The sequence below is a fragment of the Meleagris gallopavo genome, chromosome 6, assembly GCF_000146605.3.
Source record: "Meleagris gallopavo isolate NT-WF06-2002-E0010 breed Aviagen turkey brand Nicholas breeding stock chromosome 6, Turkey_5.1, whole genome shotgun sequence".
Classification (NCBI taxonomy): domain Eukaryota; kingdom Metazoa; phylum Chordata; class Aves; order Galliformes; family Phasianidae; genus Meleagris; species Meleagris gallopavo.
Genome location: NC_015016.2, coordinates 22,219,165 through 22,240,922, shown reverse-complemented (window position 1 = coordinate 22,240,922; position 21,758 = coordinate 22,219,165). Strand labels below are relative to the sequence as shown.

The following is a 21,758-nucleotide window of genomic DNA, read 5'->3' as shown; positions in this document are numbered from 1 at the left end:
TACATGCCTTTGGTCACATAGCCTTCCAACTCTAATCTGCTCTCCCCAGAACATCTTCTATATAAATGGAAACCATTTCAGTCTCCTGGAAAGTCCCTGCAACAGCTTCCCATGAAGAGACTGCTGTGCCCCAGGGGGGACCAAGAGGATGAAAAGGGAAGTGGGGGGCAATGGGCTGGAGGGGCCAAAAGCTTGCAGCTGAGCTGACAACAGGATTGCAGTTATTCCTCAGTGAGAGATCCCAACCACAGAGCTTAATTGTTTTGTTTGCTAGGCGTGTCATGCTGGTTGTCAGAACAATTCCTTTGTGTATGGCTGCATTGGACATGCGTACACAGTGCCAACTGAGCCTTCTGATATCCTGAGGGGGCCTTTCCTACTGCAAATAATTTTCCATTGAACAGAGGGTAACTTGAAGATTGGTCCTTATTTGTCCATATGGTAGCCGTTGTTTTCTTCCACTGTGGAAGTCTGATGAGGAGATTGGACACATTTGCTCAATACATGCTTAGAAGTATTTAATTCCCTGTGGTTTTCCTATCACTGGCTGTTGGAGACATATATTCATTGAGAATAATGAACTCTGGTAGAAGAAAATGCTTTCAATATATAAAGCAGACTGTACATTGATAAAACGTATCAAGGTCTGGGTGACATTTCAGACTATGGCTGAGTATCTTGTTCCTTTATTTCAGTGAGGCAGGAATATAGGGGTCCTGAACCATCTGTCACAGGATGCAACCAAGTCATCTGTTCCAGAAAAGATGTTTTTTGGCATTTTTTTTTTTATTTTGTCTTTTTTTTTTCTTCCTTCTCCCCATCCTCCAGGGCTTTTCTGAAATGAGCTTAAATGCTTAAATGGCAAGGGGAGATCTACATTTCCCGGTGTGACTGTAGGATACTGGATTTTAAATGATGAAAAAGTGTCACAGATTTATTTAAGTAGTTGCTGCCTTCATATACACAGCAGATTTTAATGGGGGAAGATAGGGATCTGCATGATTGCTAGGTTGTTTGTCTGAACTGGAGGATTGAAGTGTGATAGAAATGCCTTAGGTTTGATGCTGAGTAGCCCACTGATGTTGCTTTACTAAAACAAGAATAAGTGAAAATTGCAGATGTAAAAGCATAAGTTTTTTGAGAAACTCTATTTCTTCTTTTTGCCAATTCCAAGATTGTCTTCAGTCATTCAGCAGTTGACTGCAAATTTACAGCCATGTGAATCCCACTCAATTCCCACAAATGAACAAGCGGTTCTCTCTCCCTACCACAAACTTTGTTTCCTCCCCTTTCTGCCATTTTTCTCTGTTCTTTTTTCACTTCTTTCCTTTATTCTCAATACAATTGTTCTTTTTGTCTCCCTTTATGAATTTTGCATTTTAGATTTGACTCACGCAGTGTAAGAGATTATTCTTTTACATCATTGTCTCAAAGCTTGCTAGGGACACAGATGAACAAGTCCAAGCAAGTCCTGGGCAAGGGTTGTGAAATCCTTTGTCTGAGGGACACAGATGGACAAGGCCAGGGGCAACGAGAGAGGGATAAGCCACAGATTAATGGCCGGGAAGCAGTCTTTTGTGTGGGCTTATCTTGAGGAAGATGGCCATCTCAGGAGGTGCTGCACATGACTCTTACCCAAGCACCCAGGAATGCCACAATGGCAGAAGGATAAAAAGGGGACCTACAACCATGAGGCTTGGGTTTTCTGGCAACAGATTCCTCATGAAGAAGAAGAGGTTTCTGATATGAGAAGCCTCACGACCTGTCTCTCTCCCTCCTGGAGTTGCTCTGCGCTCAACCTGCATGCTGAAGAAGAACCAAGGTGTCTGCCATCAGATTCCTCACTATGGAATTCCCTCATGCTGACGAACTCTCCTGGGCCTGCTACCTGAGTCTTGCTGCTTCCTCCCAGACTGGCTCTGTGACTTCCTCCTGCTACCTGCTTGCTTCCCAAGGCCGGCCATGCTGCTGCTGCTGCTCTCATCCTGTGCTTTTGCCTCAGACCTTTGAAACAGTGTGCAGCGGGACCGCTGCTGGATCCTGGTAGTGACTATCCCCGCTTTACGCAATTCTTGCTTATTTCCTATCTTTTCTATTCCCCTCCTTCCCTTCCCCGTCACCCTAATTCATAATAGTCGCCGTCCTTCCCTTCTCTGTCTCCCTGATTAGGATTTATAATAACGGGTTGGACCAGCATTTGAACCGTTGTTTCTTAATCTCACACCAGGTATACATATATTAAAAAGAAACTCCTCTCTCTCCTATAAATTGGAGCAAGACATACAGTGGGCCTGATACCGCCCCAGAGCAATTCCTCTTCTGTGATACTTTAGCCAGATGCTAAAGCTATCCATTGGTGGAAAACATTTCATTCACGGTATGAGGCAAAGAAATTGTAGGGCTGAGGGTATGTGTGAGTATGCAATTAAAAGTAATTTCCTATGCTTTATTTGGAGCATTTCAATTAAGTACTGCAACCAGAATTTCAGCATCTCATAATTTTGAATTCCTTGATTTTACAGTCTTTGCAACCCTAATGCTTCTTTAAACTGAAGCTTCCTTTTTTATTTTTTTATTTGTTGTGGTGATGTTGTCTTATTCAGAATACATACAGGCAGAAATGCAAAAGTGTGCAGTATATAATTACTATCAAAGAAACTCAGTATAGAATCTTCAGCTTCTTTCAGGAGAAAAGATGCTTTGCAAAGAAAAACAAGATCATGTAAAGATTTAATACATCTCAAAGCCAACGCAATTTGGTTTGATACATGACCCTTTTATTTTGCTGCCTTAAAATGTCTCCCTCCTGCCAAAACCATTTGTTACCTCCTTCCTTGGGGAAATATGCAAAGACATGCAGTTATGCTCAGGCCTCCCCACTGGAAGGTTTTTATTTCTATCCTATCAGCCTCTATTCTCACCAATCATTTTTCTTTTGTTCTCAATATCCATTCTTTCCAGTAATTCACTTGAGCTACAATATCCGAGAAAGACTGAGTGCCACTGTAATTTAAAGGAAAAGATCTTTTCAGGCTGATTTGGTTTCAAGCAGGTTTTTTTGTGTGTGTGTGAGAGAGAGAATGGTTCTCAGGCTCCAGACAATTAAATACACTAACTGAAGATCATTTATCACTAACTAATCCATACAGAAAAAACTTTTATTTTTGGCACCAAAAAGCATCTGCTAACATTGGATATAGTTTCTTCCTGAGAGACAGTATAATGCTCAGCTATGCAAATACATAGCTGCTGTTTGCTGCAGCTGTGACAAGAAGGTGTCAGGCTGCAGTGGAAGTGACAGAAACCTGGAGTGAAGCACTGATGATACCAAAATCTTCAGTCAGTGCCACCCGCTTCAGCAGGGCCAAGGTTTCTGCCCAACAAGACAAGGACTCAGATGGCTGTGCAGAAGTACAGGCACACTGTTGTGGCCATAGAGGAAATGAAACACCTTCTCTACAATAGACTAGACCAAGCTTGACAACTAGGACAGGCAAAGGATTTTTTTCTAGATAAGAAGCCTGGACTGTAGATCCAAACATCTCCAATTGCATTGAATCAGCCTTGTTGACAAGCTTTGTCATTTTGAAAAATGACCTGAATGTGACAGTAGAAGAGCAGTAGAAAAGATAGAAGTGATGGATTCTGTTTTCTGGATTAAGTTTGGATTAGTCATGATACGGTTTTCTAGCAACAGGAGCAATCTGTATTTTTTCTAAATCTGCCTTCATCTGCTTAAGAAGGGAATACTCATTTCCAATGGCGCAATTTTCATATGTACCTCTCTAATATCACCTTTATTGAATATCGATCAAACATTTGCCTACTATAAAATCATAGGTGGACTGCTTTGTTGTCAGTTATGAAGAAAAATGGATGAAGTCTGATGGTCTCATAAGGAGATGCCCTTCAAAATCTTATGCTACAGATCTCCAAAGGCAAGTGCAAGGATATTTCTGACCTAAGGAAAAGTACTGTGGGGAGAGTTAGTAGACAGATATTGAACCATAATTAACATTTTTTAAGGACTGTATAATAGAGAAGAACGACTTGTCACCACAATGGGCATGTCCTTGTGATGGGGCTCTAAGTTCCAGAAAGGAGGAAGAAAGAGCATTTATCCTGAGTGTTATTTTAATGTCAAAAGTTTGTTCAAGAATTAATGTGTGAGGGGGAAAAAAAATACATAGGACAGTCAAGGCAGGACTTTGGAGCTTCTTTGGAGGGATGGAGGAAATATTCCTTCAGAAATATGTTAATGCCATGCTGATCTCTGGACAGGCAGACAAGAAAAATCCCCAAGTGGATCTTTTGAGTTTTTTTCTACCCATCTCACAATATTTCTGAAACATGATGTCTCCACATTTTTTTTTTCATTCTGTTATCATTAAAATTAGGATAAGGTTTCTTTAAAGCTGTAGTTCTAGCACTGTCTTGTGTAAGTAACAGGGTCTGCTCTGAAAATAATGCCTCCTATTTTATTACATTGGCCAATGTCGTCAGAGGCAAATGTTGGTGGTATGGCAGTAGAGGCTGAACTTTTCTGTTCTGTTGAACACTGTTCTGTTGCCATGTAACAGAAGGCAGAAGAGTGGCAATCTGATAAAATGGCATCTAACAAGGAAGTGTGTATGAAGCAAAAGTATGGAACTGAATTCCTCCCTGCACACGTTGATGTTCATTGATGTTTAGTGGATGTTTGTGGAGAGCAAACAGTGGCTGTGAGCACGGTGACAGCGACAATGGACCACCTCCAGTGCTGCAGATTTTTATGAATAGAGCATGCAGGCTCTTGTTCATTGCTGGTAAAAATGCATAGCGAATGGTAATGATTGCGTTGAAAGATTGTGTTTTGCAGCTAAGATTTTGCTCTATTGAATTCTGTTATTTGATCTGTTAGCTCATTTGATCTGTTGTAATTTCCATGGAAATAAATAGGAGCTTTACCCCAGGCAGTACTTTTGGTGCAACCTATATAGACATTATACAAGTAAACAGGAAAGTGAACTGGAAGGAAAATATCCAGTTTTACTATCCAGGCAACTTTCTTCAGACCTATCTCAGTTTAAATTGCAGTCAAGATAACAAAGATTGAGTTATCCATCTACATATGTACAGGATCCACTCTTTACGCATGGTTAGAATCACAGCATGTGCTATGCTGGATTTCCTAACAAGGGACCCATTCAGCTCATTCATTCAAAGCCTGGAGAGGAACCATCATGTATATCATGCAACTCACTGTGGGTTGAGACTCCTGCTGTGAAACAGGGTGCTCTTTTTCATGTTGGTGCAGATGCGACATACTCCTGTCTATCATCTATGCAAAATGTTTCAGAATCCCCAGGTAAGAAGGGCTCTATGCACAGAATATATTACAAAACCAAGGTTGCCCAGAGAATGAAAATTCAGCTCTAATTGTAGATATGGAAATAAGATCTTTCTTGCTGACTTGTAGGTAGAACTAGATAAGTTTTTTTTTTCAATGGAAAAAGTTTGCATCCAAATGAGCAGTTCCTTTGAAATACGAAGTTTTTTTATTTTAACAATTCTCAGTGAAAAGCCTTCAAGTATTTTGTTTTGATAATGTTTAAATCTCTTTTATATTTCTCCTTTATGTCATAAATTCGAAGTGTGTGTATATATATATCACTTCAGAATGTTCTGACAGTTTTGAAAGAAAATATTCTGATTCATTTTGGAAATGGCTCTTTGAGGGGACATGAAGAATTTGTTTCTCCCACAAATCTCTAAATTTAAACTTTTACATTCAGATCTGGGACAAAAACAAACATTGAAATGTCAGAATATCAAATATGATAGAAATTCTTTTTTTTTGCCCTGTAACATTCTGTTTAGACTACTCTGCACAGCATGTGCCTTTCTTTAATATTTTGTGTTCAGAAAAAAAATCAGTTTGAAAAGTCTGAACAGAGATTTGCTTCTGGCCCTGGTCTGATGGGCTTCAGAGCACCCATCACTCAGCTCACAGGTCTTGAGATATGAACTTGAGTTCAGCAGTGGGAAAAAACTGGAAAAGTACAGTGAGAAAAAAAAAGATGTTTCCCATTTAAAAGTTTTTGTAATTTCATAGCTGACTTCTCATTCATCTCTTCATTTTCTTTTGTGCTTGTAAAACAAGACAGATGAGATGTTCCAACAACTGCTGCTAGGCACTGTTCGCAACTGAGTTCTTCCTACATGTTGCAAAACCCCATGACTGAGTTGACCAAGAAACTGAAGCCTTGTGTTTGATTTACACAAGGACTTTTTTTTAATGGCTGATTCAAACTAACAGAACTTCAGCCAGCTCAAAATTAAGGTGATTTTAGGTATTACTGCCTTAATGAACACTAATTTCCTACACTTTGGAAATCAAATAAAAAATCCCCAGTTTGAGCTCCAGTGTTCTCTAAGCCTCTAACCAGCAGCTACTTTGCATTTGGAAACATCCTTTCCTGCAGATACTTGTGTCAGGCTTTTGCAGTTCTGTTAAGCATTCTTGGTTACCAAGTCCCTCAACCATCTTTTATATTTTATTTTTACTATTGCTGTCTCATTTCCTGTAAGAAAAGAACATAAGATCATAACATTTTTAGCATTTGTCCCCGCATTAAGATATAAACATCTCTGCTTCTCTCTATATTTCTGTCCCTCCTTACTCTTTATGGGCAAATTATTCACTGTAAAGAACTCGGGATTTGCACTAAATTCTACCAGTGTTTCAGCTCTGAACTTCAGAAGTTTCCTTAAAGAGGAACAATTATCTGAAGTTCGTCTGAAATCTGTCTGTTCACATTTGGGGGAACTAGAACAAAATAACCATAAGAAAAATTATACACTGATGCCTCCTACCTCAGCTTGGTGCTCTTTAAAACTTACCTTTAAAATATACCTTCTTAGATCCAATTTTCTTCAGTCAACAAAAGAGAAATTAAGTCTCATTACATTTCTAGAAGTGTCTGCAGGCTAATTACCGCTAATTTGTGTGAACATGGCTAATCTGCTATCAGAAAGGAGATAGGGTAGTTTCAGTGGATGAAATAGGTTGACTTCAGCAGAAAAGAGCTGGGAATAGTTATGTAAAGTAAGGGTTAGTTTTAACACTAACTATTCTGGTAGTAACTTAAGTACCAAGATCAAGAAGAGAAAGCTTTCAAGAATTCACAGAGTGGTTTTGCCTTTGTGAACAACCAGACCTGCTTTCAGTCTCCCAGACTTGCGTTAATGTACCTTGAGCCCTGAAGTCAGCAGAATCCTGTGCTGCTGCAAGCCTCAGCGTGGAGCTCTGGGTCTCTTGGAAAAGTGGGATTGCTCCTCGAGCCTGAGTCTTTGTAATGCTGCACTGGGGCCTGTGCTTTTGAGAGGTGGGAGCACTTGAGCCCTCAAAAGTAAAGCCCCCTCTAATACACTGGCATACAGGTCAGTTCCCAAGTCAGATTTATCTAAACAAAAGCAAATAAAAACACACACACAAAGGCAAGAAACATAAACAAACAAAAAAATCCCAGTCTCTTCCCTCCAACCCATCCTTGTAAATTAGCCACATTATGAACTTTGCTTTCAGAGTTCATTTTGCAGTTTGGCTGATTCTTTCTGTCCCTGCACAGCCATTGCCAGCCTGCTCTCCCCTTCAGCCTGTAGCAAACAGAAACAGAAAGTGCAGAAGTTACTGCTTTTAGACATTACTCAGAAGGATGGATATTTGAGGTTTCCTACTGCTAAGCAGCAGATTGTTGTTTGTGCTCGGTATATTGGACTGTAAATTCACTGAAGGCAACCTGGAAAACAAGAAGTGTGTTCTCAAACATGCACTAGCGGTGTCTGTGTGAGGTGTTGAGTATTCTCCACTGTCAACATGTTGTCAATAAGTTTTGGGAAAGCAGTATAAAAATAATCAAACATAAATAGTGAGAGAGAAAAGGGAACAGTACTGCACCTGTGACTCAAAAATGTGCAAAAGTAATTGCTTGAATTGATTAGGAAATACAGAGAATATTGCAGTTATGGAAATTTTATTATTATTATTTTCCATCCCAGGGATGACAGCTTTGGTTAATAAGCATTGTGTATATAATCAATAGAAAACTGTTGTTATCCCTAAAACACTGCCTGCTACATAGATGAGCTTAATGTGCTATAAGCACAGTGATGCAAATTTAGGATGCTTGAAAACCAAAATTTAACTGGAGAGTTGTTTGTTGGGATTATCTGTATAGACACAATCAGAGCATCTGTTTATACCTTACCTCTCTGTAAAGATGACCCACCATGCAGTACATGTAGCTCCCACTTAGAGGTAGATGGAGCTGTGGCTGCTCGCAATGGGCTTTTGCATCTCATAACAGAGGAAGTGAAAGAAGCAAACTCTCCCTAGGAAATAGCTTTATTCACAGTGTTTTTGTTGGGATAGTAATAATATACTTAGTTGATGAGATTACTATTTTCTCTTTATTCCAGTTATTCAGATAAATAACTGACTCTTCTCAGTGTGACTCATTGTGTTACAAAGCAGAAAAAGCTCACTAGGTCCTTCTCCATCATTATGCAACAGAAAAATGCAATAACTCAGGCTGATAGGGAGACGGGTCACACCTGCAAGCACAAGAAGCCCCACTGAAAACCCAGATCTTCCATGGAAGCTACAACAGATACAAATAACACTATTTGATAGAGCAAATTCTCAGCTACAAAAAAAACTGTTTTTCAGTAATAATCACCACCGTTAGCTATGCATTCTTAGCAATGAACAAAAACCCACATGCTGTGCTTGTAAAAATCTGTACCAGCAGAGTTGACTCTCTGTATCACAGTTGCTATGATGGTGCTGTTGCTTGTAAAATGTTGCCCACACGGTCCATCTTTCATCAGCCCAAACAGATGGAAGTCAGAAGGTGTCAAATCTGGACTGTCTGGTGGGTGTGGTAGCACAGTTCAGCCAAGATTGGCAGTGTACTCCACAGTCTTCAAACTCGTAAAGGAACTTGATGTTATTGTGTTACAAGAGAAACGTTGTCTTCTCTGGCCTGACCCTGGGAGTTTGAGCCTTCAGCTTAGTCAGTGTTATGATGTGGTGGCCAGAGTTGATGGATTATCTGTGTTCCAGGAAATCCAGAAGGATCGCTCCTTTCCTAATTGTATGGGAACTGTTGAGTCACGGCACTGAACCACTGATTGATCACCTGAGGCACGGACTGGGTCAGCCATGGGAGCACAGGTGACGGTGATTCAGTTGTATGACCAGAAGGGGTGGAGCCTGGCTCCTACACGCCATTTAGGGGCTGACTACTGCTGTAGTGTTGCAGCTATGCCATGGCTGCCAGGAGCATGGCTTGTGTTTCATGGTGCTGCTGCTGATGTGCACTACCCACCTCCTCAACATGTTCACATCCACTGTTTGGTCACCAGAAGTGATCTGCAAGCATCAGTGAATGACAGTGGGTGCCATATTTTCCATGTGTACTTGCGTAACACCACAAAAAACAAAACAAAAAAAAAACAAAAACCCAAAACCTGTTACTACTTGTAGGAACATCATTTGTCAAAAATGATAGATAATAATTTAAAGCCAATAGGACAGAATTTGCTTGATACTTATTTGATGTTCTCTTGCAACATTCTTTACAACTGACCATATCTGTAATGCTTTTCTTTCTACCTGATTGGTAGAGTTTCTGTCTGCCACATTCTGTCTGTGTTACACCAAATCTAGTGTTGCACATGGGAGTAGTAAAAGTTACCACAGACATGATTAAATAGGTTCAAACTTGAAAGAAAAATTGTAGATTTCATTTTAAGGAGAATGAATATCTTTTGGCTTATGAGAAATAGGTAAACTAGAATGTCCATGCTCTGAACATTTTGGTACCCTTTGTATTCATACTTTCCACAGTAACAGCTCTAAAGTGAGGATAGCTGAGAAGATTGTACGCTTCCTTTGTTTGCCTGATTTTGAGAGATCCCACCATCGAATTGTGCTTAGCATTTGCTAGCGTTTCAAATGCTGGCACCAGCAGCTGTCCTCTGATGAGCTGGTTCTCAAAGGTTCCATCGCCACTGATGCATACAGCTATCCATACTGGCTGGAAGACAAAAGTAGTGTTTATCCAAATGATATGCCAATGGAATAATCCCCAGCACTGTGAGGCTATCTCAGTTTTTGTATACTGAGGCTAGGGTTTCTACCAGAGTTCGTGTTATGTATTAGGCCTGATTTCTCTGCACTTTCAAGAAATCTCAGCTACTCTTTTGAACAGGCAGAGGAAATTATGCCGATAGGTCTTCCTTTTAAGGCTCTTCACAGGGCCTTAAAACCTATCTAATGTGTGCTAAAGTTGCCAGCCACAAGAGCAGCTGGAAAACATGATTGCTTTAGCAGCAGGTGTGTGGAGTGGGGTTTTGGGAACAGCCTGCCATTCCCTACACTTGGGAAATGCTCTCTTGGATGCTTAGTAAGAGAACAGTTACCAGGAACCCAACAGTATCCTTTTCCTCAGCCAAACCCCTCTGCTAATCACTATTCCCCAGAAAATTTGCCTGTTTTTTTTTTTTTTTACTGATGCAGTTTAGTTTGGTGTCACAGAATCACAGAATGGTCAGGGTTGGAAGGGACCTCAAGGATCATTAATCTCCAACCCCCTTGCCACATGTAGGGCCACCAACCTCCCCATTTAATACTAGACCAGGCTGCCCAGGGCCCCATCCAATCTGGCCTTGAACACCTCTAGGGACGGGGCATCCACAACCTCTCTGGGCAGCCTGTTCCAGCACCTCACCACTCTCTCTGTAAAGAACTTCACCCTGACATCCAACCTAAATCTCCCCTCCCTCAACTTAAAACCATTTCCACTTGTCCTGCTGTTATCTACCCTCTCAAAGAGTTGACTTCCCTCCTGTTTATAGGCTCCCTTTAGGTACTGAAAGGCAGCAATGAGGTCACCCTGCAGCCTTCTTTTCTCCAGGCTGAACAAGCCCAGCTCCCCCACCCTGTCTTCGTAGGGGAGGTGCTCTAGCCCCTCATTTATCTTCGTGGCTCTCCTCTGGACCCTCTCCAACAGCTCTCTGTCTTTCTTGTACTGGGGGCTCCAGAGCTGGACACAGTACTTCAGATGGAGCCTCTAAGAGCAGAGCAGAGGGGGACAGTCACCTCCCTGTCCCTGCTGGCCACCCTCTTTTGATGGAGCCCTGGATACCATTTGCCTTCTGAGCTCCAAGAGTACACTGCTGGCTAATGTTAAGCTTTTCATCCACGAGGACTCCCAGGTCCTTCTATGCAGGGCTGCTCTCAAGGACTGCTCTTTCCAGTCTATCAGTCTACTGTGTCAGTCTACTTTGTTGTGTCAGAATGATGCAAAGAAGACTTGGCAAGGCAAAGAGTCTGTCTCCCATTCTGTGTGTGTATGTGTGTGCACATGTACATATGTGTTTGATTTTCTACAAGAAATGGCCACTGGCATGGGGGCAATATAGCCACAGATATTGAATTTACTATTTCCAAAGTTTTCAAAGTAGGACAAACATTTAGAACTGATAACATGATCAAGAATCAATGCAGTTTTCCAATTTGAGCAAAAATCTTTTATTATTTATATGCCACATGTGCCCAAAATTAAAATAATTCTTTTAACAGGACTTACCTTTCATCTAGGAACCAAGGAGAAAGATGAAGAAGGTTTTGATTAAAAAACATCTTAAATATGTTCAGGCTGGCAATCAGTGTTTGATATCCATAGCCACCTGCACAGTATTAGTAGCAATTAGAAATCTTACTGTAATTAGGATTCATTATTACTTGGGACTGAATGTCAGGCAAAGCCACCTCTACTTCTGCTAATATTTATTGCTTCCATAAATAAGAATTTTATGAAGGATGCTCATTTTATATGTTGCAGGATCACAAACTTACATATTTGTGGGAGTCTCTGTGGCGCAATCGGTTAGCGCGTTCGGCTGTTAACCGAAAGGTTGGTGGTTCGAGCCCACCCAGGGACGAGCCACTCTTTCTGGGCTGTATCAAAACGAGAAGTGGCCCTCAGCATGAGGGAGGTGGGTGTTGTTATCCCTCTCTACTCTGCTATAGTGAAGCCCTACCTGGAGTTCTGCATCCAGGCCTGGGGTCTCCAGCACAAGAAAGATGTGGAAATTTTGTTTTGGAGAGGGTACAGAGGAGGGCCAAGATGATGATTCCTCTGCTGAACCACACCTCTCCTATAATGACAGGTTGAGGGAGCGGGGCTTGCTGGATCTGGAGAAGAGAAAGCTCTAGGGAGACCACATTATGGCCTTCTAATACTTAAAGGGAGCTTATAAGCAGGAGGGAAATTAACTTTTTACACAGGTAAATAGTGATAGGGTGAGGGGCAACAATTTTAGAAGGGAGATTTAAATTAAATGTTAGCGGGACATTTTTCACTGAGAGAAAGGTGAGGCACTAGAATTAGTTGCCCAGAGAGGTTGTGGACACCCCACCCCTGGATATGTTCAAGGGCAGATTTATGGCCCCCACACCTTTATGCCTTTCTGTGTCATGTCAGGTGGTATGGAATAACACTGGGTCTAATTCAGGCCACCTGTCTTGGCTCTGCCTTGCCTCCCCCACTGCTGTGTTATGAAGTCTAGTGGTGCTTCAATTGCTCAGCATCAACCAAGATATCATTGTGATATTAATGGTGTACCAGCTGAAACCTGGACAATACTTTTTTTGCAGTGTTTATACAGCTTTGAAAGTCTGTATTACGGAATTTAAAAAATGTATGTACATCATTAAATCCTGGTGAAGACCAGGTAATGTCATTTTGGTAGTGTTTTGCTTTTCTTTAAGGAAGCCTTGTATGAGAGATTCAGTGTTTTAAGTGAATGCTTTTTTTATTCTTGTTTCTTTTTCCTGATTGAATACTTTGAAAGTAGAGTCATCTGTATGCCAACTTCAGCTGGTCTACTGCACTGAGTAGGATTCAGAAAGTGATTCTCAGGGTGGATTTAAAACTATTACTCTCCTCTGGAACAAACTGGGCACTGCATCCTTTTGTTTTCAAAGCAGTTACTGTTCTGACTGTAGGTGCTAATGTAAAATTTAGTGAAGTCTATTAACTTGTAATCTGACTTCTTTATTGATTTCTCTAATACACTTAATAAAACCTTATTTAAGAACACAGCTAGTGAGGAAGGAATTGCACAAAGTTCAGATTATTATTATTTTTTTAAAGCTATAGTATCAGAGAATGTCTCTTGTTTTCAGAAACATTGGAAATGATTGTTCAAACTGCCTTACTTTGTCCCACCCCTGACATTCCTGAAAGATAGGGCTTTGAGATTAGGACCATTTTGAGTGCTGCAATTAGACTACTTATCAAATTGCCAGTGAATAGGAAGTGGTGGTTTGGTTTTTGTAATGGGTATCCATTAAAGCATTATAGCCTTAAGATATTTCCAACTGGAGTTTTGCTTTTCACTTTGTGCAAAGGAGCTTGTCATGGCACACAGCCACGCTGCCCAGGACTATGGTAATCCCCTGATTGTTGGTGGCAGTTCTAATTCAAAGAAAGAATTTCTTAGAGGAAAGAGTGGACAGACTTTTTTACTGAATTCCTCCAACTGCCCTGTGTGGCAGCTTTGTTCTTGGAAATGCACGTAACTAAAGACCTAGCCTGCTCTGCAGCTTTTATTAGATTTCAGTAGGCATATTCACACTGATGAGCTATACCTTACCTGTCCCTAGAAGTGTAGCTATTCTTGATATTCTGACTAAATTGGTTTGCTCAGGACAGTACTGAGTGGTGGCTACTGTAAATAGTGTTATGATTGAGGAACTATGGCACTCTACCATGCTTCAGTTGCAGCAGTAATAATACCTTTTCTGAAAGAAATCTTTTTAAATATTTTCTAAGAATTTGATGACTGCAACGATGTACATAAAAAAGTTACAGTGTCTTATGGAGAAGAGCAAATGGGAAATCTGCTCAGAAAACTTATTAGGAATTGTAGCACAAATGCTTAGTCATGGCTTGAATCAGTGATTGAGCACCTGGGGGGGAAGGCAGGACCAACGCAGGGAAGCTCAGGTGTATGCAATGCATTTGAGTGACTGGAAGGGGTGGAACCAGGATCCACCCCTTCTCAAACCTCATTTAAGTGTTGGCAGTGGAGGCAAGGGTTTTTTTTGCTGGCGATCTGTGTGTACTTGAGGTGTTCTGAAGGTAAGCAGTAGCTATCTTTTACTCCTGTGCCTATAGCTGTTACCTTTGAGCAAATCTTCTCTTGCTGTAGCCTAGGACCTTGCTGCTCTGCTGTTACTGCCGCACTTTCCATCATGTTACGGGAATCTATTTAGAATAGGGTCAGATCTTTTTTTCAGAATAAAAATATAGGAAAAAAATATTTTTTTTTTCTATTGCACGTTCCTCCATGTCATTCTATATCATTCTATAGTAATGCTATATGTAAGATATTTTGCTACTTTTTTTTTTTTAAAGAACCAGCTATAGTTCTAGGCATACCACATATGTGATGGATGTATCTGACAACATAACAATTTGTTTTGTTGTTAGCTTGAAGTTAATAATAAATCTGCTTGTTTAAGAAATACAGTAGTTGAAAACCTTGGTACCAGTCACAGTAGCACAGCATGCTTCTCACTGGAGAGAGGTGAAAGATGCATATGAGCTATAAACCACAGAGGCAGCTAGCATCCAGAATTTTCTCTGGAGAGAAACAAGCAGGCAAGAAGTGGTAACGCTTATTATTTATTGTCTTGAGGAATTCTTAACTTACTATCTGAGTCACCTTGTCTTTCGCATTAATTTTTCTCATTTGATAGCACGGTGAATTTATATTGTCAGTTCCATACATGTATATTACAGATCTTATGGTATCTTTTATCACTAGATTGATCCACACTATTGTATGATTAGGATTTGTCGTCTTATGCTTTCAGTATTACATTTGACTATACGTTGGCTTTTCAGTATAGTGATTTTTTATGCCTTCAATCCATTAGACATCTTAATATCCTTGGAGTTTACTAAACGTTGTCCAAGTGTATTCAAAGGTTAACATTTAAGTTGGATAGTAATAGATAATTACAGAATTCACGTGGTCCTATTCTTCATATATCCTCTCTTCTACTTTCTGTCTCTGTGAACTTGTGATTTATTAGTCGTTTTGTATCATTAATTTTCTGTTAAGTTACTTGTGTTTATAATATTTTAAGCCATTTTCTATCTTTAATAAGCATTATTAATTATTAATAAGCATGCTTAATAGCATTGTTTCTTAATACTGGTATGGTCTAGATATTATATAACTACTTCATATGTTGAATTTTGAAAAAATAGCTCATTTTTCTGAAAGGGAAGAAAAGGGGGGTGAATAACTTATCTTTAACCATTCATATCCTTAAAGAGTATACTCTCCCCTCTGCTTTTCCACAAATATTCCTTCAGCATTTTCTTGGAAAGGAAAGATGGAAATAAAAATACTTGGGACAATTTCTTGATTTATTCCATTCCATGAAACTTCAGAAGGCTTCTCTGCAGCCTACTTCTTGAAGTTCTTGAGGCACAAAATATCCCCAAACTACTGCTGTCTGCAGGGAAATAAACCATCTTCTCTACCTATAACTGATGATTTGTGGAGGGAAGGAATTAAAATGTTGTCCTGTAGTTTAGCATTTTATCTTCTGGCTTTTTTCATTTATTTCCTTTGCTTACAATACTGCTTTTTCCCTGATGGGGTTGAAAAAAGAAAAGATCAAGGAGCAGAGAGCAGATTCTGTGCAGTTATACTCTGAGTTCACATCCATCTCCACCTACTGTTAGAATATTTAGTTGTCACAACGAAAGTTGGGCACAGAGACTTTATCTTCTCTTTGGTTTCTGGGTATGCATGATATACTAATGAGTATATCCAGGGCTAATTTTTCTTAGCTCAAAATTGCAAGCAAAAAAGTGATATTTTTTTTAATGTGTAGTAACATGGGAATTAACTTAAGGAAAGTTTAACAAGTTCAATGTGTTTTATTCATAAAAAGTAGCATTACTTGTACAAAAGTCACATGCATAATGACATGAGGAATGATGTGTTAGGGCTTGGCCCAGCTGGCTGCCAACCTCACACCAAGTTGTTTACCTCTCTCCCTTGCCTCAGCAGGCTTGGGGGGGGGGGGGGGGAGGGAAATATGAAGAAATAGGGAGATCAATTTCACCACAGTTATACTGCATGTCTTCAGTGATACAACAGGCAGGGCAGGGTGGTTGCAGTCAGGACATAGCAGTTCATTGCTGCTGCTCTTGTTCTTTTCATCTGCTCCATCAGAAGACCATCGCAAGTTTGTGGTACAAAGGAACATGGGTTAGTGGGCAATATTAGTGGTAAGTGGATAGTGGGACTAAACAGTCTTAGAGGTCTTCCTCCAACCTTAATTATTCTATGATTCTAAGTCTTCTATGGGCTTCAGTCCCTCCAGGAACAACTGCTTCATCACTGGCCATCTCCTCTTCCTGTTTCTGTTGTTCTGCTTTCAGTGGTTTCTGCCTTTTCTTAAATACGCTTTTAAAGTTGTGCCCCAGCTTTGCTGATGTACCAGCTGCGTCCTGGTACAGAGGGGCTTGTGGAGCTGTATGAGGTGTAGTGTCTGTGCAGGGCAGCCCCAGCCTCACCTCGAGGAGGCCACACCTGTAGCCTCTCTGTTACCAGCAGACTGCCACCTACACCCAATGCAGGTACACAGCGTGAATGTCTTCATTAAAACTGGTAGCACTGGTGACGGTGACCTCTTTGGGAGGTATTACTGGGGACTTTCTGGGAGCAGTGAATGCTGGTAAGTAAGGACAAAGGCTACAGGTTTCCTAATTTTTCTAGTGCTGAATGCACAGAAAACAAATTGCTTGCTTTCCTCATGCTTTACATTTGTGAGCCAAATACAGCTGAAACAGACCAGAACTGTACACGTAAGATTTAGTATGGACTATTAGATGGAGGCTGCCATTCCTCTGTGATTACTGAATTTTCTATTTCATGCCTTTGTAGTTACGCTTGGAATCATTAAACATGAAGCCTGCACAGCTTAGCCTGAAATGACTGTGTGCTGGAAGTAATGTTGCTAATTGCTATTACTGTTGCTAATGGCTAAAGAAAGACCAGTAGGATCGCAGGAGAAAAAAAGGAAATTGGGTATTTTAACCAGACTAATGCAGATTAAAACATAGCTAATAAGCCTCATGTGAAAAGCTTATATTTGAATTACAAGAAAATTACATTTCTGGAAATTAGTATTCCATTTAAAGTCTTGTTTGTTCATCACTTTGTACACTGGGATAATGTTTTGAAGGTATTCATGATAGTAGAAAAAATAAAAATATAATGTTTTTCATTTTTAAGTAAGATTCTAAATGTTAAATTAATACAGGTTGCATAGTAAAAAACAAATAAATTGCAAAATCTTTCAATTTTTTTTTTCATAACCTAATATGAGATGGCTGAATTTGCAGATTTCTTTCTCTTTTTCTTATAGAAGTAGAAGAATAAGTTTGAGTTCTGATTTTTTTTTTCTAATTTTATTAGCTTACTGTGTAGTTCTGCTTTCTGATATGTAGCAAGATCTTTATTATTTTATGTCTGTGGTTTGTTGCTTATGAAGGAACATAGTGATAATTGGTAAACCCATATTATTTACAGGATTTCTGGAGTGAATTCACAAGGAAGCAAACCACATGACATCTGGATGGTGGGAGGGATACTGTAGAACAGTAGAAGTAGCTGTTTATGAAACTTGCTTTCAGAAATATTTTCTACTGTCAAAAAGATCATTTTGTACATTACCAAACATCTGTTTAGAACAGCCGGATAGATAATTTTCCTGTGAAGAAATATAGAAGAGTCAACTCTCGAAATCCTTGGGGATTGACTCCCTGGAAACTTGAGACGTGAACAGAACAAGGCCTCATAGAAATTAATGTTCCCAACAGCATTCTGTTTCATACCTCAAAATGCATTTCTCAGATCTTTCACAGTATTGTAATAAGAATCATTTTAAAAGGACTTGAACTGCTAATTAGTGCTTTGTCCCAACTTGTCTTCTGCCTCTGCTAGGCTTTCAGAGCACATGCAAATATTTCCACATACTTTCTGGCATGCATGTATCTGAGAAATAAATGCATATCTTCATGTAATTGTATGAGGGTTGCTTCAAAAACAATGTCTGCTATTTTGTTATATTGGCCCACAACATTGGAGACAGATCTTGTTGGTATTGCAGTAGAGAATGAACCTTCCCACCAGTATTCCATTATGTTTTGTTGCTATGTCACAGCTCGCAGTAGAGGAGCAGGCTGACAAAATGGCATCTCAAGTGGAAGCACTCATGAAGTAAAGGTGCATCACTGAATTCCTCTCTGTGGAAAAAATGACACTCACTGACATTTATATGGCCCAAGAGAATTTTTCAAATGCTGAGGAAGACCTTTTGCAATTCTGTTGGCCATGGGATAGAATTGCAAACATTAGAAATAAATGTGTAGAGAAAATATGAAAGGAGCTTACCAAAGCAAAAATATTCCTCTGGCAAATTTCCTTTCTGAAAAAGGTGAAAGAGATACGAAAGCAGCAATTTAAAAATAAATTGCAGTAGGGAAATTACTGTAGACAGAAGAAAGCAGTGACTGGCTCCGGAGAAAAAAGAGTTGTAGCCTTTTTTAGTGGCGAATTTGAGTTCATACCTTGATGTTTAGAATGTGCTATATCCTTAGATGGTCAGTATGAAATGCATTGTTCAACATACATGTATGTGGACAGAAACACAGGTGTAAGCTTTCTCTGCTCTAGTCTTGGAAATGCAGTATTCACATGACTGGGCTGAGATAAGCTTTCCTCTGAGGGATTCTGTTAGTTCTGACTTGATGATCTGATACTATGGTTATGTGTTTTTTGGACCAAAACAGTCATATCTCAGGTGAGAGCACTCAGCAGGGGACCTACTTCTGCCTACAAAATGCACTCAATTCATCTGATCAATGGAAGGTTGACAGGATGAAAAGTCTCCCCTGGTTCTTCCCTTATGATCCAATAGTGTTTAGCTTGCGAAGCTGGGTTGATCGCACTGAACTTCCTGCATGACTGAAATTGAACATCATAGTATCCTATCTCGAAAGCCATCATTTTAGAATATGTCAATTTCAATGAAAAGAATAAAAATGAAGGGCATCTCACTTCTTTAAATTCTGAGACTATATTTATGTCTCTTCTGTGATTTATACTAGTATAATCATGATTAGTTTTACTCTTCTAGTGAGGGCTGCTCCAGGTAATCCAACTTTTAAGTATAGATTCACAATAAACACCAGGTAATAAAATATAATTACCTTAATTCTGCATTAAAAAAAAATCTTTCTATTCTCATTAGGTATGCCCTGAACTCTAACTCCAAATGTATTTATTGTATTTTCTCGTTGCTTTTTAAAGTAATTTTGATGTTAGAGATGAATCATGAGTTTGCTGTCATTAGGAGTGAAACTAAATGCTGTATCACTGCTGCTGGAATCTTCAAGGATAATCAAAAGAACTCAGTAACAACATAATTCTGTCGTTTAAATTGCTGACATGCTATGTTTCTGATATGACCTGAAGTTGGATTTGTTAATGGAATTCTTGCAAAAGAGGAAAATTTCTCCATTTCATTTACGTATTAACTCAGATAATTTGCCTTGTGAGGTCAGACTTTGTTCTTTCCAACATCAGATAGTTCCAAAAATTTGAAATGAGCTCAGTTAGTTCTTTGGTAGCCAAATTTATTCTGTGGATGTGACTGTTGAGAGCACCAAGTATTTTTCTAAATAAATTCTAAGTATTCTTGCATTGCTTTGGTTCAGAAAGTCATTTTTTGCCTTTTTGTCCTCTGCAATATGAGTCCTCATTCCAGATAAATTATTATTTTCTAGAGAACAAATAGTGAAGTTATTGTTGCTAAGGAAATGAACTAAAAAATTGGTAGTAGTTTCATGGAAAATGAGACAAGATTAGTTACCTTTAGAGTACCTGCGGTTGGATAAGGCCAAGTAGAAGTCAACTATGATTTCTGATCATCTTCAAACTGCCAATGTCCTTTTGATTGAAAGTTGATGCTGTAGGTGACATTTTTGTGTGTGTGTGTGCTTGATCAGTGGAGTCAGCAGTAGAATATTTCTAGGACACATCAGACTTACATGCATGTTCAAATCTTTATGGGAGAACTTGCTCAAAATTTTACTTTCCAGGAAAGTTTCTGTATCAGTTGAGATACTTATTGAGAACAATTCTGGTGTGGGATGCTCCTGGCAGAAATGCTTGGATGTTAATGGTAAAGATAATTCTGTTTCTAACACTGAAATTTAAGTACTCTGTTTTGGGATAAGGCCTGCAAATCACTCCTCCGTGATTATGAAGGACTGTGAGTTTAGAATATATTCTGTTGGGTCTCTAAGATTTTTTTAGCTTTTAAAAGCTACAGAAGAGTAAAAAAGAAGTCCTAAGTGAATTCTATTGTTGGTGTGTTGCTATAAAGAAGTTACTCTAACTTGCAGAATAGGTACAGTGAACTAGTGTGTTATTTAGAAAAGAAAATGGGGGCATGACATTTCATTATTTTAGAATGGATATGTTGTTACCTAGAATTGCTTTGATTAATGAGGAAATACAAGATTAATCTGCAATAACAATTACATTATAAGTACTAGAGTGAACTTCACATAAGAGATTTATGAAGCTGATAAGAATCTGTCACATTGGTTAATGTATTAAGGTCTAGGGAATGAAGTTAAGATGTTCTTTTTACAGTGTTCTGTATTTGATTTTTCCATTTGTACGTTGTTTCTGTTTTGTAGTTAGATCTCTCTTCATCTTTCCCTTACCCAAGTACTCCAGTCTCTTCCCATGCTACGTCCATCCACGCATCTCTCATTGTGGACCCCATTATGCTCAACATATCTTTCTTGATCTTTCTTAATCTCAGCTGTTTCTTTTGTGAGATCCCTTCCTTCCCTATTGCTGATTCTCTTCCTTTGCACTGAAGAGTCACAGGGCTCTATAACAGTAGACCTTTTCATGGTTAAATCTGATTCTTACTTCAGAAGCATGAAGACTTGGAAGGACTGCATTCCTCCAAGAGCAAAGCTTCTATGATAGCTTATGGGGCAAAGCTGAAGCTTTGGAGAATCAGGAAACTTCACTGAGACAGAACTGATCGTGCTTTAGATGCCTCAGTTATCAGTGACATATATTCTGTACATCCAAGAAAAAGTTACTTAGGCCACGTGGAAGTCCTGAAAATGTGTCACTTGTTAGTTCCCTTGAAGTTGGTAGGAACTGGCTTCTTAGGGAAAATGGACAGCATGGGCACTGTAATCTTCATGTGTAGCAATAGCTGAAGCAGGTGTAAGCCCCAAATGTGGGTGGTTTGGAGGTTCCCTGCTGATTGAGTAATGATCTGGAAAAGGTAAAGTGCTGTTTGCCTTTAGATTTGGAGACCTATACATCTGATTTATTTCTTTTAAACAGACATGCAGGAGGAGTGTTATATGCTATGCATGCTAAGCTGTTCCTGTGTTTCTGGATAGAAACAGATGTCGAGAATATGTTTTTGCAGAGGATTTTGCCATTTTCCTCCTGATGTACCATAGAATTGTCTTGGGTATTTTTTTTTCCAAAATCAGAGATTTCTGTGTAAACTGATGTCTTCTCTTAAAAAACAAAACACAGAAAACAAAAACAAAAAACAAAACACACACACT

At 39.4% G+C, this 21,758-nt stretch overlaps 1 protein-coding gene and 1 non-coding gene across 2 annotated transcripts in view; one reads left to right on the top strand and one right to left on the bottom strand.

Annotated features, from left to right (window-relative positions):
- ZNF804B (zinc finger protein 804B) overlaps positions 1-14,310 on the bottom strand; it is a 151,049-nt gene extending 136,739 nt beyond the window's left edge. The window contains exons 1-2 of the mRNA XM_031554035.1: positions 14,239-14,310; positions 9,966-10,082 (exon numbers count right to left, since the gene is read on the bottom strand). Of these exons, the coding sequence (XP_031409895.1) occupies positions 9,966-10,082; positions 14,239-14,310 (189 nt within the window). The remainder of the gene's footprint in view (positions 1-9,965; positions 10,083-14,238) is intronic.
- On the top strand, positions 11,918-11,991 carry TRNAN-GUU. Its single transcript has one exon. It is a non-coding gene; the product is annotated as a tRNA-Asn (tRNA).
- Positions 14,311-21,758: the final 7,448 nt, after the last annotated feature.